The 17,530-nt window shown below is 40.6% G+C and overlaps 1 protein-coding gene across 1 annotated transcript in view; it reads left to right on the top strand.

Moving 5' to 3' along the window:
• LOC138261343 (BOS complex subunit NOMO1-like) overlaps positions 1-17,530 on the top strand; it is a 369,916-nt gene that overhangs the window by 251,718 nt on the left and 100,668 nt on the right. Inside the window, exons 22-24 of the mRNA XM_069210191.1 lie at positions 8,155-8,281; positions 15,521-15,634; positions 16,078-16,205. Of these exons, the coding sequence (XP_069066292.1) occupies positions 8,155-8,281; positions 15,521-15,634; positions 16,078-16,205 (369 nt within the window). The remainder of the gene's footprint in view (positions 1-8,154; positions 8,282-15,520; positions 15,635-16,077; positions 16,206-17,530) is intronic.

The raw sequence follows: 17,530 nt of genomic DNA, 5'->3' as shown, positions 1-17,530 counted from the left end.
AGGGCACTCAGCAATTTACTGACCACTCTGCCGAAGTGTTAGGCTTTTCTCCTTGATTTGTTCAGTGCCGATCTTTCACCTCAAAGCATTTTAATTGTGCTGCATTGTTTTTGAACCTGTACATCAAAGCCAACTCTCTTGTTGCTAATTGAGGGATGGGCCAGGCTGTCTTTATGTGCAGGTCTGCGACATGGCCATACAGTGGACGTGTGCAGCATGCGTGCCAAAGTTGACTCCCGCCGGTGCCCGTCCACCCAATCCGTGGCCAGTACTAGCCACTATGCTGGAACCCCCATAGGTAAAGTCCTTACTGCTGACTTCCTTAAGAGCCTTAGGCCAAACCCAAACTCCAAATGCCATACCTGGGACCTACACCATGTATGGGGCTAAGTTGCCTGACTTGGATGCCAAATGGAGTTGGAGAGCCCTACTGTTTCAGCCTATTCTAGATCACTTAAACCTATCCCGACCCCTTGCTCCTTACAGGTAAGTCTAATTATTGTCCGCTTATTAAGTAAACATGCTAAAGAAATACATTATTTAATTATTAATAACTGCCTCAATGTCCTATTTATTACAGAGACATGGTTAGAATCTTGGACCAACCCTTCTGTTGTGATGGGTCCCCCTTGAGGTTCACTATAATCAGTTGTGACAGAGAGGAAGGCCATGGGGACGAAGTTGCCATCATTTTTCGAGTCACTTGGTAGTATAAATCCCTCGATTTTGCATCCATCAAGGGAAATTAGAATCTCAGTTTCTACCTCAAAAATAGGCCATCTCAATCTCTGGCAGGCTGCCTACTTTACTGCCTCCCGGGCCCCGGAACATTTTTTCTCTCCACTGTAGGTGAAGCCCTTGCTCTCCTCTTAATTAACTTCACCACCTTCTTTGTTTGAGGAGATTTTAATTTCCATTTCGACGTCAGATGCCATTAACTAATTAGACACCTTCAAGATATCAGGGCTTCCAAAAAGAGTAACAGCTAGCGCACATACTCTAGGCCACACCCTGGATGTGATTTTTAGTACCCTTCCTGGGCTATTGGTCAAGGATCTGGTTCCCAAATCCTGGACAGATCAAAGCCTAATCCTTTTTAACACCAGGCTAGCCACAATCTGCCCAAGCCCCAAAATGACACTAACCCCAAAGCTTGTAAATGGGGAGCAATGAAGTTCCACCCCGATCTTACCCCCCACTTACCAGTACCACACCATCGCTGACCGGCAAACTTGAAAAGGTTTTCAGCTTGTTCAACAGCTGGATCCTTAACTCTGCCTCAAAATTAGCTCCACTTACCCACCCCAAGAACCATTGCTTGACACACTCAGCTCCCTGGTTTTCCCAGGCCCTAGGTCAGTTAAAAATTAACTATAAAAAGGCTTGACTGCCAGTGCCGTTGAGCTTCTAAAGTACATGACCATGCCCAATACAGGACAACCCAAAAGACATACCTCAGTGCTATGTTGAAGGCAAAACATGTTGTTATACCTCTAAAATAGAAGAAACTTGCTTTGACTCTAAAGTCATTTTTAACGTGGTGAAACCTTTTCTCAAACCTAAAGGTCTCTCGCTGGAAATTCCTCCCTCCCAGGCTCTCTGCAATCAAATCTCAGCCTTCTTTTTAAGATAAAATCTCTCCTATTCAGCAAGGGTTCAGCCCAGCCCCTAGTACTATCTCACCAATTGATCTGCCTGTATCCGACAGCATACCCATCACAAAGGTGGAACTATCCCAATTTCATACGGTTTCCTTAGCACTCACTCGACAAGCTATCTTGACATGCAAACTTGACACTTGTCTCCCTTCTATATTACACACAGCCATCGATGTGGTAAATCTTGCTATCAACCACATCATAAACACCTCACTAGAAGAGGCGATAATCCCTGCTGAGTGGAAACTGGCAATTGTCAAGCCACTACAGAGGAAACTCGACTCGACCAGTCTCTCGAAGTCCGATTTCTCTCCTTCCAGTGCTTACCAAGGTCATGGAACAAATTGTCAACAAAGAACTGCCAATCTTTCTAGAGAATTCCAATTTATTTCATGCACAGAAATCAAATTTCAGGCCCAAACACTTAACAGAATCAGCATTCCTTGAAGTCTCAGAAACAATCAAAATGACTTTAGTCTCGGGAAATAAGTTGCTGATTCTGTTGGACTTATCTGCTACATTTGACACCATCTCCCATGCCATTCTAATGCAGCGGATCGAGAACATCGGAATCTCACACACTGCTTTAGCCTGGCTAAAGTCTTTTCTGATCAATAAAAGGCACATGGTCGCTCCTGGACAATTTGTGTCACCAGAAAGAAAAGTCATGATGGGAGTCCCTCAGGGCTCCTCCTGGAGCCCTGCTCTTTTCAACCTTTATATAGCCCCTCTAATTTCCCTAATTTCCTCATACAGGATTGCCGCGACATCATACGCAGATGATACCCAACTGATCCTGTCTCTAAAAAAAAAAAAACTAATTCAAACCAGAAACACATTTTCGGAGTTGCCTGACTAACATCATTCAATGAAATCATTTTTTAATCTCCTGGCCTCTAGGAAAACAGTTGCGTTTGCGCTAATCTTGCCAAGATTAGATTAAAACAGTCTGTATGCAGGTTGTTCAAAACCTTTCATCCACAAACTCCAGTTGGTACAGATTTCTGCTGCCAGACTGTCTCTACAACTGCCTAGGAGAAGCTCTGCTTCTGCTACTCTTAACAAACTGAATTGGCTCCCATTCCACAGGAGGATCCTTTTTAAATTACTTTGGTTTGCTCACAGAGTTTTCAATCGTACTGGTCCAAAATATCTCAATGACCGCTTTTGTCATTAGTCGCTCCAACGATGTTTAAGATCCTCCTCTGAGAATCTATTGAAACCACCTTCGTTTTGGCTAAAATCCCATGCTGGGAAAGTCTTTTGCAGACCCAATCTCTAAAGCCTGGAACTTACTTCCCTGCAATATGCATACTATTGGATCAGAATCACTGTTTAAAACGATCTTAAAACCTGACCATTTCAGGCTCCAGACTCCTTCTGTAACTTATTAATCTGACTCTCTCTGTTACTTCTGAGAATCCACTGTTTTGTAAGCGTAGCTCCAGGATGCTCTCTTTGAGTGACAGTATGTGCTCTACAAATACCTCATTCATTCATTCAACTGTGTATTTAGGCTCAACAATAGAGACACAGTTCACTATTGGAGGACATTATGTTCAAGGCATGTCTGGCTGTAGATACACATGCTTTGCATACTCCTGCCATCTAGAGTTGGGTCTGCAAGTCTACGAGTTGTTTTTCTTCTAAGAAGTCTTTTGAGTCACGAGGTAGAGTTACTCCTCCTCTTTGTGATAATGCGCATGGGTATCAAATCCATTGTTAGATTTTTTTCTCTTTCCTGTCCGTTTCGGATGTGTGCTCCGGTTCTACACCTTTGAGGTGCTCTTCCCTTCTGCCTGTATTGTCTTAGATCACGCTCCTATTTTCCTTTGTACATCAACATTTATAAATTACAGTCAAGTCGGTTTTATCTTGACCCCGGCCCCGCCAGGGCCTCGCCCTTTGGGACCTACTCCAGGCTCGCAACACAGATTGAGATGTGTGAGAGGAGCATGGAAAGTACATTGGACCTTTTTCGTGTGGGCAATTTCGAAGGAGAACAATACCCTTGGCTATCGGCTGCAGAGGACAGCTCCGGATTCAAACTCAATATCAACCTGGAGATAGAGGATCTCCCACCTACTCAACAGTCCATTAGCACGGTACCCACTTCCCCTCAACACCATCCTGAACAGCCTTTGGCTAAAAGACACCCAGCCTCTCTAGAACACCACACAGAGGCGCTCAGTCTGCCACTGCCTTCCGGTCATGGTCAGCACTGAGCAACTACTTTGGATGTCCTGCCCATTGCTCAGCGCAGAAAAACAATTCCAAGCTTCCTGCTTCGTCACAGACTACCTTGACATCTGACCACCCATTGGCGTTGACCCAAACCTTGGCGCCGAGCTGACCTACAGCATTGACTTCCTCTTCTTCAACACCGAGTAGACCTTCGGCACCGAAACAAAAAAAAAACTTTCGGAACCAACCACCTGGAAGCCGATTTTCAAAGCAAATTGCTGCACAGCAGTATCAACACAGCATTCTCTTGAGACGATGTGCATGGCTCTGTATTTCTGTTTTTAAACCAGAGGTTCAACCAAATGTACTGAACATGTGCTTTGATGGTGAACATCTTTTTGGTACTCAGGTGGACCAAACCCTAGAAAAACATTAAAAAAAGACACGCAAAAGTCCTGTTCTGCGCTCCAGCACAGCTTAAAATTATAGAAGAAGAACCGTTCATCAGGAGGCAGAAATCTGTGTTATTTAGTCTTTTCTTAAGGTTTGCTACACTAACCAGATAGCTGTTTCTTGGTGACAGAAATAGAGGATTTCAAGGTAGACGTCAAAAACGTGTTTGACAACAAAGCAGTGGCCTGCCTTTAGAGCTGAGGAAGTCTATTTTACAGTGTTTTGCCTTCCAATTGGAAGCAGGGCAAGGAGAAGATGAATTTCACTGTCCTTGAGATACTTGGAACTGAAAGTGCAGATAAGCGAAGAAAGTAAATGCATTCCATGTGGAGAACATCATTTCTTTCAGATTGTCTTAGCTCCAGAAAAGTCACATGACCTTGAGAGATTTCTTTTTAGATGACTTGTTAGCAAAAAAGTACCTTCTACAGCTTACCCAGCATAAAGAGCAGAATAAGCTTACCTTCTGCAGGTGGGCGTGAGGAGATGAAATTATGGGAAAACTGATTTAATAATATTCAAAAAGAAAGAGAAACATCCAAAAGATTGGCAAAGAGCAGATTTCCGGGGATTGTCTTTCACTAACTTAATGTATGGTAGAAAATCTGAGTAGTTACATTCAACATTTAGTTACAATTCTGCAGGGTTGGCATCTTCCATAGATTCAGGTGCGGCCCTCCCATCTCAAACTCTGAGCAGTTGAGCATCTGCAGGATGTGGAATTTTGTGCCTCACCACCAATTGGAATGAGCTTGGGTCACACCATGAGGTGGTTAGGCTACAACTAGTCGATGGCTGTTACAGTGTTATCTAAACCATTCTTAGTGAAGATTTCCATGTTGTAATAATTCAAGGTAGTGAATCTGTGAAAGATACCAGTGCTGCATAACTGTAGTCCTAGATATGAACATTTTCCTTCCTAGTTGTGTCACTTGCCCCATGCAAAATAGTGAACACTATGCTGTACATCATCCAAACCAGTCGCTGCTCATTGTCTGCAAAGTATTGACAGAACTCCATATCTGCAAGGATTTTTTCCTTCCATCCTTTTTCTTTACACACCACTTTCCTTAACCAAGGTGATGTAGTAAATCCTCAGTAAGTGGTGTTTTATGTTTTTATCTTGACTAAAAGGATTCTGCATGCCACAGACCAAGAGTTAAATTTATGTTTGGTCACAATGATGCCAGTGGTAACGCGTCCTTCTATGTTAATTTATTACACATTAGGACTCGTTTTAGGCCAATGAATCTTGTGACCCAGTGGAAAGACACCGTAGGACGAGATAGCTAATCAATATGTCAAGCAATATATCAATTATGTCATTAATATTTATCACGATAATGCACTTTACTTTGGTTAAAGACATTAATCAAATTGCCGACGCAACCATGATCTTTCAGCCATGAATAACCACACCTTATGATAGAAGTTTATGAATTTAATTCCCTATTGATTGCAATCTACGAGCAAAAGGGTTAATCTCAATATCAGGAAGCATAAGAGCATAGTCACGATATGGCAACTGTGATAAGATTTCCATAATGCAAGAATCACAAACATAAGAACATAGCACTGCGCGAACATAGATCAGAATACAGCAAATGTCTTATACGTCTCAGTTCAGCATAGCATAATGTCAGTCATTTGTCTATTTGCGTCAGTCGAAGTGAACTCCTATCCTAACCACTAATTAGCATCAGCATGTTGGGCTTCATGCAAAACAATTTAGAACACCAATTTGGAAAACATCTAACTATGGTCTCTATCAAAATGAGCAGTTGGTACCTAGAAAGGAAAAGCAAACAGACAAATTACAGATTACATTGTCATAATTACCCTCCAAAGATTAGGTCAGCACGCAGGATCAGTCTTCGTCTTCAGGACATCAGTCGAAACACCATCAGTGTAAACTCAACAAAAGGGCATAGGGGACACTTCCCTCATAAGGAGGAGAAGTATAAATGGGCAGTCTATGGTGAGGATGGTTCAATAAGTCTCAAAGTCACCAAACAGAGTGACAGAGTTTCTGGATAAAATCAGTAGCATTCCCTACCTAGTTCTAACGACCCTTCTGTGACATGGGTTTTTATCCCTTTTTCGTAATACCTTCCCCCAAAATTCTATTGGACATTTACTATACCCCACTATCTTTAACCTATCAAATTATACATTAGGTAATTCCAATTGTCACCCCACGATAATTTATAACGTTTTGATTGGTCTTCATAATTGACGCCTTCGGAGGTGGCACATCCAGTGGTTACTTCACCGTTTGGCACGTCTTCTCGGGTCATGAGTTTCTTTGTCCATGGTTCAATGTCCTTGTACATTACATTAATCTACTTTTGTTTCAACTTTGTATATAATCTCATACTAAAGCAGCAAGCATGCGGATGAGAAAAAAATCTGTACTGATACAATGGAATGAAGAAAAGGAACATTTTGCAGGGTCATGGCCCTTTGCGAGTCAGCACACTGAAAAACTGAAAAATGCTTTTTAATATGAGAGCCAGGCAGCTAAATCCACAGCTCACGCTAACTTAAGGCCTATAGGATTTTCAATGCAGTATCATAAATGTTAAAGAATGCTTGATTAATCATAACTCAAACAGTTTTACTCATTGTCATTAGTTTGCATACACAATGGTAACTTCACATATCATAGTCATAATTCAAATGTACGTTAAGCAAATCACTAATTATTGTCGTTTTCTATGCATCATCGTTAAGCATTGATATAAGCATTTCACTTTTAGTATATGTATTATTTAAACTACGCTCTCTCACCAGTCAAGCTCTAATTAATGTCATTCATAATATATGGATTGCTCCGGTATTTCCCAACTTCATACCTTGCGTGGGACTGCCACTGCTTCCTGTGTTCGAAGCATACTCCGCTAGAGCCAGTATAGCTTTGATCACATTTTTCAGGAAGGTGCATGTCACAGAGATAGGATAGGAAGCTCTGTGAGCTAAACATCGTAAAATTTGCAGGGATTACACTTTTGAGGCTTTCTCTTGCAGCAGTGTACAGTTCAGTCAGCAGGTGCAGAGAAATCATTTGCCTGTTCTAAAGTTCCTAATGTGAACCTATCCCTCATTAATTTTAAGTCCGTTGCTGTGGCATGTCGCCACATGTTAAGAGGCAACCAGCCCTTCAGCCATCAGACATAACTAAACCACCAATTGTCTCTTTTTAAATAAGAGAATTTATAAGGGTTCGCATCTTCTGTGAAAAGGTTCATGTAGCCATTTCTGATACGTGAGCATTTCTGCCATACGTTCACAAAAAACTCTAAATGGCACCTTTAGAAGCAGCTTTTTCTCCTACCACAAGGTGAAACAGTACCCAGATGTTGGTAAAAAAAAAAAAAGGGCAGCCTGCGGACTAGGAGTAACCCAATTTTTGTAAAGGTAAATTTATAGTTTTTCATGTGGGTTAGAACTTTTTTAAATGCCATACATTTGTTTGTGGCATTCAGACTTGAAACTTGAAATGGCATTGAATGCAGAATTGTATTAAACTTGGAGCACACCAGTGTTATTTTTCTAACTGCACACAAGTTGCCAGATAACTAAATAACGCGCATGACATGTACCTTTAAATATTGAGGTATGTTTATATAAATATTTCACTTTGCATCGTTTAAAGATCATTGGAATTCTACCAGGCTCCAATTTGAAACTTAATAGGCCATCCAATGAGCGACGTCACAGTTTGTGTTGAAACAAGACTCTGACAGTGATGCAGGCTTGATTGCCTACCTAACCTTACTGCACACATTTCTCTGAATGCCCTATAACTATTTACTATTTACTATTCTAAGATGAGTATTTCTTGTTTCTTTTCTCAAAGCGTTGGACCTCTTCACAGTGACTTGGAGTATACCATCAGTGCTCAAAAGGAAGGTTTTGTTTTGACGGCTGTAGAGGAAACAGTGGGAGATTTCAAAGCCTTTGCACTGGCGGGAGTGACCTTTGAGGTATGTTGTTCTCTTCTTTATCCCCAATGTACATAGTAATGTAAAGCCACTTTCTTTAGTGACTCGATCAACTCCTTCCCATTATACTGAAAGCAGACTGCAGCAGTCCATATATATATTTTAAAAATTGGCCACCTTCTTTTTGTCAAGCACTCTTGCCCTAAAACATATTCTGTTTTTTACTACATGGATGGCCACTGAAGGACCAACTACCACATAATGTTAGGTAAACTGCATCAATACAACCAATTCACAAATTTGAAGTTGTTTTTCACTGGGTCCTCAAACTTTTGACTCTTTTGTTCTCCTTTGTACTTTAGGAAAATTATACCTAGTGGCTTTGTGGTAATGCTCTAAAGAACGTTAGGCAAGGGTGAGCTTGTTCCAGCTGTGGCTTTCATATGTCCCCCGAAGTTACTGGACACTTCTACTGTGCTAATATATACATATTTTTCTTTTTTCTTTTGGAGCCTTGTGGTAGCAGCCCAAAATCCATTGGGGCACTTTCAAGTAGCCCATAGCCAGCATGTAGATACCTTCTGTTGGTTAAAAGAACCTGTTCATGATCTACTCCTGACACTTCACACAATAATAGCATAATGTAATTACAGGCACACCTGAACAGAGCTGCACCTTAAATTGCAGGAAAGTCATTAAACAAGAGACATTATTTTAGGTCGCTAAAACAAAAAAAGACAACCACTAAAAAGTATCACTTTAAATATTAGTTTAAAAAAAGAAAGATTATGAGGCCAAGTGGGCTTCAGACATTGTGTAAAAGTTAAGCTAAATTATTATGGTGGAATTCAAGGAAAGGGTCGCCATTATATTTAGTGTTAGTGTAAGGGTAGCGGTTAATCTTAGCTTTCAGTGATAATTAAGAAAGGGTGGCTGAATACATTTGTTTTAGGAGGCCTTTTTGGTGGAAATGGATATATTGTTAGAGCTTCTTTGTCATAGTTTCTCTGTAAAGGTATTTGTAACAGCTTTTCTGTAGAGCAATATTTGTAAAATTGTTTCTCTATGTAGGCTTTCTTTGTAAGGACATTGCTCCCACAGAAATGGCTAAGTGAGATCTCCTTGAGAGGTAGTCATGTTAAGAATAAGAGATGCTCAACTAGATCAGCCACATGTTTGTTATTAATTCGATTGCCTTTCATCCTGTAAATATTAAAGGTCACTTTCAGTCTTCACTGTATATGACTAAGTGATAACATCTACGTCGCTAGGTGGTTTTCTAAATGAGATGATCTTATTCAGCATGTTCTAATTCTTCCTACATATATATTTCATGTCATTTCTCACTGGTGTGATCCATTTTCATATTGACTGGTGTGATAATTTTCTTACTGCTTTCTTATACTCATTATTACAAGTGATTGGCTGTTTTCCTTATGCCCACCAAAACATTAGAACTTTATTTCCATACACTGTATAAGTATATACACTGTCAGTGGTGAACCTGTTGCTCACTCAATATACAGTAGATATCATTAGCCTTCAGAATCTTGCATCTGATGCACTGTTGATCACAAAAACATGTTTCTAGATGTTGTGATGGTGACACTTTCTGAAACATGTACTTCAGTACCAGCTTGTGTATATGAGTCTGAATCCTTCCACAGAATGGTAGGCTTTAAAATTAAGTACAGTAAAATAGAATATGTCTCTGAAATATGTGAATACCCATAAGTTGAAAGAAACATTCCCATTCTAAGGCCGAAAGGGAACTCCAAGTAGATGCAGGTTCGCATACTATTCAGTAAATATTTTCTTAAACAAACTACCCATCTTTGATGAATGTTAAAAAAGACAGATTTGAGTTCCAACTGCTACTGGTTAAGGTCCCATCTTAATGCTTGGTTAAATTTAAACATCTGTGCACTACATGTGTATGAGTAGCTCCAAAAGAAACAGGAAGACTGGCAAACCCAAAGTACTAAGATTATCAATATGCAGTCCAATTGCTCATTGTCTCTTAATGGTCTTTGAGACAAAGGGGCAAGTTTAAAACCATATGAAATCGGGAATCAGTGGATGGGGAGATCTGGTTTGGCTACTTAAAAAAAGATAGTCATCAAAATGTGAATGTGCTTATATTACAATATCTTTGCTAGATGTTTGGGATGACCTGACCTTTGGTTGCCCATGACCATCTTTTCTGCACCCCTGTAAATGCCTATAAGTCTGGGCCCAGAGTGTACACAAGCTGTGACATCTAGGATGTTGGAAAAATGGGAGGGAACCACTGCAGACTTCACTCTACATAATTGATTGTTATAGAAAGATACAGATCTTGGAATTTCTTCAGTCCTGTGAAACGGTAGGACTTGGCCAACTAGTCCAGTACCCCACACATGGATCTGGATTTTCCCTTGGCAGGATCTTTCATGGGATTTATGGTCCTTCCTGTGGGTTGGGTTGATTATCACTTAATTCAACTAAGTGTTATGATTGGGGGCTGTGTGAAACCCCCACACTAGAAAGAGACTACTACAGTTGCTTTGTGATGTCGTTGACGTGGTATCAAGGATGGGTCTGAATCCATAGTTACCTCTAGGTGTCTGAGTTCTCTTGATGATGTTGGAGAGGCCTAGAGTTCTTTGGCCCATATGGCCTGAGATTGTATTTTTGCCATTGTCTGCAAGACATGATTTCCGTGTTTGCAGTGTTGAGCTTTAGGGGGTTACTTGCCGTCCATGTGTTTCTGGCACAAAGGCAGTCATCATGTTTTGAGTTGCTAGATGTCTTCTGGGCCATCCATTTTTAGAATGATTTATAGGTCATCTGCATAGTTAGGAGAGGTACAGTTGAATGATTTAATTAGGTTTGGTAAGGGTGTTCAGTAGATGTTGAATAATAGAGAGGGTATAATCGACCCCCTACGGGATGCCACAGTATTGGGTGTGAGGAAGTGATATGAAAGGTGGTAGGTAAACTAGATTTTAATCTCAGACAAGAAGCATTCTATTTTAGAGATGTTTCACGTTTTCTGTTAAAGGACTGTTGGTCTGACTTAAAATAATTTTCTTTTGTATATTTGGAAAATTGAATAAACACATCTCTTTCAAATATTTTTGCTAAGAGTGGTCATTTGATAATAGACCGGTAGTTTGCTGGTTCTGATGGGTCAAGGGTTTTGTTTTTGAGGAGTGGCCTACAGTAGAAGGTTTTCATCTCAGGTGTGAATGAAGCTAGTTTGAGGGATTTGAGTAAGCATCAAGCTACCTGCCCTGCACATCTTGTGCAGAGGGTCATTTTAAAGATTTTTGGAGGTGCCTGGTCTGAAGGTGATCTTGGTGGGCTGCTTGCATTGATAATGGTGAGGAAATACTTTTCTGAGAGGGTACTAAAGTATTTACCAGTGGAAGATTGTATTTGTCTCCTACTATGGTGGTCCGATCATGTTTTAGACAATCATCTCATGATCTGGAATGTGGATAAGTTCTTTAATGATGGATAGCATGATTATCAGCCTGGGAGAGGCACAGAAAGAGGCTTGTCACAGAAGAGTTTAAAGTGATCTTTGAGGAACGCGACTTAGCAGGAGAATATTTTGAATTTGTCCAGTACTTTCAACATGATGGATCCCAATATGCTAATCAGTCATCTGAAAGAGGTGGGAATACCCAGATTGGTTCTGCAGTGGTTTGTAGTGCAGTCAGTCAGTTTAGCTAGTTATATCTCACTTGTGTTAAATCTCAAACGTCATGTCTGTTCCCCCCCACACTTTAATCTATGTATCCAGCTTGAGGACGTGTCCAGCCCACTGCTGTGCCCATTAAAAGCAGAGGCACCACTGAAATCCATGCCATCTCACCTAAAGAACAAGTAGGATGCAGGAGTATTGGCCATGGCCCTCTCTGCAGGGTCACCCCCTGACTTTTTTTTTTTTATCCTCTACTTTTTGCTGAATTTGGTTTTGTTGGCCTTATGAGACTGTGCACTTTACCACTGCTAACAAGTGCTAAAGTGTTTTTGCTCTGTCTTAAACATAGTTTAATTGTCATGAACCTAAGTGCCATATTTAATTTACATATAACTCCCTTGTAGAATGGTATACTATGTACATAGGGCCTGTAAATTGAATGCTACCAGTGGTCCTGCAGCCCTCATTGTCCAACCCACTGAAGTAGCACCTTAAATATGTCCCTGGCCTCCTATTGCAACCTGAATGCAGTTTTAAACGGTCAATTTGACTTGGCATTATAATGCCCTTCCCAAGCCTTGAACTTGAATTAAGTTGTTCAACATGTATTTATTTTAAAATTTTACGTGTCTTGGTAGTGAAAAACTCCTGTATTTGTTTTTAACTACTGTAAGGCCAACCCTTCCCATAGGATAACATTGGAGATTCCTTATTGCATCTATTAAGCTTTTATTTCAATTTGGGAGCAGGTAGTTGTCATGTTTGATGTGAAATTATAATCTTAAACCCTCTTTAATGGTGAGGTCAGATTTTTATATTAGAATTATTAAAATGCCACTTGCAGAAATTTGGTATTTTTCTGCCCTTAGACCTTTATGCCTGCAGCCTGTCTTAGATCAAATGTCTAGGTGTAGCTGACAGACTTTGTGAATTCTTTCCAGACAGTCAGACAATAGAGGAATTATGTGTGCCTCACTGAGCCATCTACTAGCAGGATGGAGGGGTAGAGCTGAGCACAACCCCACTTGCAACTGAATAAGGTGTGCTGTGCCTTTATACATAGGATCTAACACCTCCCCAGTGTCACTGCATCCAGCTTGGAGCTAGGGCAGGAGAGTCCAGAAATTCCCTGCACTTCAAAGATTCTTTCTAGAAGCTTCTCCCACCTTTCAGAGAAAGGACACAAGGTATAAAAATAGCGCATTCAGATCCTCTCTTCAGTTTACTGCTGAACCTGTGGAAGGAATCTCAGGGGACTGCCTATTGCTGTGACCGGCTGTGCACTCTGCAAGACTGTTGCTGCACCCGAAAGGACTGCATTGCTGTCTTGAGCCTGCCTTGAACACTAAGAAGCCAGCTCTACTGTTGAGCCCTGCATCTTCACCTGAACCCATCACTATCAGAGTGACTCAAATGGCTAGTTTTCTGGCCTCCTGTTCAGAGCCACAGGGTCAGAAAAGGTTCCTGGCATTTTGAACCCGCACCTGGACCCAGCTTGTGTGAGTCCTGAACCCCAAGTGGTGTCCACCAGTCCTGGACCCTTTGTTGTGGTGCTAAATATAACCAGATGGCCAAATTCCAAAACCGAGGACTTAAAACATTTTTGGCCAAAATCTGCTTTGAGAACCAGGTGCATCACCGGTTATATTGACTTTTTGGCTTCGCCCGCTGCATTTTCCTCTGCAGCAGCAAATCCTTTTCAGCAGTTCTTCCCCAAAGGGATATCCAGCCTAGTGGAACTGTCTTCAACTACAGCCCTCTTCCTTGTCCCTCCAAATATTTTTGACTTCCATTTTAGAGGATAAGGGCCTGATTTAATTATTGGCAGATGGGTTTCTCTGTCACAGTGGTGATGGATATCGCGTCCGCTGAAATCTAAATCCCATATGAAATGATGGGAGTTAGATTTCGACGGATGCGATATCCATTACCGTTGTGACGAGTAACACATACGCCAATATCTAAAGCAGGCCCTAAGTCTGAACATAGAAATCTTCATCGCAGCTTCGACCCACGGCTATCCGACAATGACTCTTCCTCCTTGGGCAACTCTTGCAGATTTGGCCCTCTGAAGTTTACCTTTTCAGAACATTTTTCTTAGAAATTCTTCTAAGTCCGAAGTTAAGAGCTGACTGGCCTCAATGCACTTCATGTATCTGAACATCGCTCCATCGTGGTAGGCTATATTTTTCTACTTTGACCTGGTCTTGCGCGACTAGATGTCCAAGTTGTCACTTTGATCTTTTAGGTGCTAGCTTTCACTAAAAAACTGAAAAAAAAATCATAACTCCTGTTCTACTGATTGGGTTTTTGTTGTCAAATAACTTATTAAAATTGACTCTATTTTCATAAATTGGTGTGGGATTTTTCTTTTGTTGTGTTTTCATTTTATTACTGTTTGTGTTTCGCATAACTACTTTACAAATTGCCTCTAAGTTAACTGCTTTTTGTGCCAAGCTATCCACGGTTAAGCACAGGTTATTTTAGTGACTTTTCGTGACTCACCATGCAAGAGATTGTGGCTGTTGTTTGACTGGTGCTCACACCTCCGTCAACCGACAACCCAGTTTCTCACAAAGAGGCCCAGCAAGTGCAAACCTTTTGGAGCTAGCTGAAGAGTCGCCACCCAAAATGTCAGGCTGATACTATAAATGTACCACACTCGCTGCACACAGGAAAAAGGCTTCAGAACACTTGTCTCCCGAATTACCCTGAGACCATGGAGCAGGGTGGTAGCAACATCCAGATGTGAGAGTACAGGGGCTGGAACAGCAGTTCTAAAGTTGCTTACCAGAGGACTTGGTTTCATTTCCTTTAGAGGATACCGCTGGTACCAGGCTGTCCTTGTTTTTTGACAGTGTGTATCTGAGAGTGAGGTTGGTAACCCAGGTGAATCAAGTGACTTGGCATTCAGTGACAGGTGTGTTTTGAAGCCATCAGTGTTCATGTCATTGAGCCAGGTTTGCACTGCTTTTTATTTGCTCTTGGCAGATAGCAGGATTGTTTTCTTGGTTGGGTTGAGCTTCAGATAGATGCCGCACATCTACGTGTGTATGAAGTGCAGGTATTATTTGAGACTTCTGAATAGAGTTGTGTATCACTGGAATATTGGTGAATCTTTATGCTGTTATCTATGAGTAAAGCACCAAGTTGCCCAATGTAAAGGTTGAAGATGACAAGAGACATATGAATCCCTTGAGGACTCTATATGTGATAGGGATCTTTTGGAACCTGGAGTTGCCTATTTGAACAATCTGGTGTTGGTCGGAGAGGTGGTAGTTAAACCAGTGAAGACCATTCTGGTGAATCCCTTTCAGGGCTCCAGGGTGCATATGAGGGTGGGAAGGATGATAAGAGTAAAGATTCAGGCTTCTTTGTGTGGGATCCTACTTTCAAAATCAAGAATTGCACAATTATTTCAATTGTTTTGAACACTAATTTAAAGATGAAATTACAGATAGGTGATTTAGTTATCTGTGGAAAAGTGTGTAATGCTTACTCCTTATAAATACCCAAAGACACTTTTACTCTTTGCGTAGTTACATTTTTTCTCAGATTCTAACCAGGCAATGTTATTCATTTTTAAACAGATAAAATCAGAAGATGGCCAACCTCTTGCTGGAGTTCTGCTATCCCTCAGTGGTGGTGTATTCCGTTCCAATCTTCTAACTCAGGAGAACGGCATGCTGACTTTTCTTAACCTGGTAATTTATCATGTGTAATCAGTGTGTTTGTGCAGTAAATTAATTCCGGATCCATGCAAACCATTTAAAAATAATCTACCACGCATTAAACTTTAATGTCTGACTGCCATTATGTGCAAATTCTATGGGCAATGAATCTAATTTGAGAACACTTACACAAAACATCTTATTTTATTTTGTTTATCATGTTTTTGGTAACTTACTCACACATATCACCAGTGGCTAATTTCTTTACTCAAAGTTTGCCTTCCTTTAAATTGTGACATTATGTGGCACTTAAATATAAAACGTGTCATTTCTGGCTGAAGGAATAATTCTGTAGTTTTTCTTTCCCCTTGCGTATGTGTTAGGAAGGATAGCAGGTGAAATGAGATTTCATATTTCTGATAATGTTCTTTGGCAGAACTGCATTTCCAACATATGTTGTATTTTTTCCTTTTCAGAGCCCTGGTCAATATTATTTTAAACCCATGATGAAAGAATTCCGCTTTGAGCCATCATCTCAGATGATTGAAGTCGAGGAAGGTCAGAACTTGAAATTGACAATCACAGGTTACAGAACAGCATACAGGTGAGTTGACAAATAATCACTTTATTATTAGACCTAAAAAGAAAAGTGTGAATTAATGTCCTCTTCATAATTCATTTGCTAACATCATGTCACATTTGTTGAAGGTGAGAAGAAGGTGTGTGCGGTAGTTGAGGAAGAGCGGACACAGAAAGTAATTTTGGAACCCCATTTAGATTTTTCTGCATTATCTTGGTAAAAACTCCAATTGTTTTGTGCTTATTATTCCTGGTTAAAGGATATAGTACTTGAAAGCTGTACCTGGTTGCATTAGGATAGTATTTCTACCATCAGTCACTTAAGCCACTTACTAATAATGATATTCACATAGCATGGTAGTGTAAATTGAAGAGGGGTACACCGGTATTAGTGGGTAGCCATGTAAAGACAGCCATTACATCTCAGATTCTACATTTTTGTATAGCACAGTTAAGTTTTCTTGTATTGTGTAATGTAGTGAAAGTCACTACAGAAGACAGACCAATACCAATCAGTGGCTATTTCAGATTGTCATTTCCACTGTGATTGCCATTTAATGGCTATTAAGATTACTTCAGTCTTTTTGATGTGTGAGTGGTTCCTTGTTTGTCACATTCCCAGTGAGACAGATTTCAGTGATTGTCATAAATTGTTCAACCACATCCTCCTAGGTTATTATTGATTTCAAGACAAGACTGTTTGGGTTCACTTAAGTCCATATTCTGTTTTTGCCTAGACTTCAGAGGTGGAGGTGCGACTTTGAGCTGTCCAGGACACTGTCACAGTTATTTTTGTGATGGGACACTCTGTGACCAGGCCAAGAAAAATCTGTAATACTGACCCTATTGCAAATCAGCACTAAGTATTGCAAATGTTCTTCAGTGTACTTCTTAGAAAGAAAGAGCCCTTTATCATTAGTGTAACGCATTGCCATAGGGGCACCTCTAATAATGCTGTTTCCAAGCTATTTAAAGTATTGCAGCATCAGGTTTTTCTTCCAAGCAGTGACTCTGGCCTATAACTTCAGAGGATTGTGAGAACATGCATAAGCCTCAAAAGTAGGACATGTCAAGGTACCCATCTGAAAAGAAGGCGGAGCATATTGAGAAGTTGGTTGACTGGTGCATTTCTTCCACCACTGTTAATTGCCTCTTAATGCTTCTGGAATCAGGCTCATATATAGTTATGGTGGAGAAATGGGATCTTTGGAGTTTTGCTATTTCCAGAAGTTTTATTGCAGATTGACACATTGAGTGTTAAACTTCATGTTTCACTCTCCACAAAGCATAGAATTCCTGATACACTTCTCTCTAATGATAACTTTGATAAAGTGACTATGCCCTGAGATC

This window comes from Pleurodeles waltl, chromosome 10 (genome assembly GCF_031143425.1).
Source record: "Pleurodeles waltl isolate 20211129_DDA chromosome 10, aPleWal1.hap1.20221129, whole genome shotgun sequence".
Classification (NCBI taxonomy): domain Eukaryota; kingdom Metazoa; phylum Chordata; class Amphibia; order Caudata; family Salamandridae; genus Pleurodeles; species Pleurodeles waltl.
Note: the sequence above shows the minus strand (reverse complement) of the source record. Positions and strands in the feature narration are given on the sequence as shown.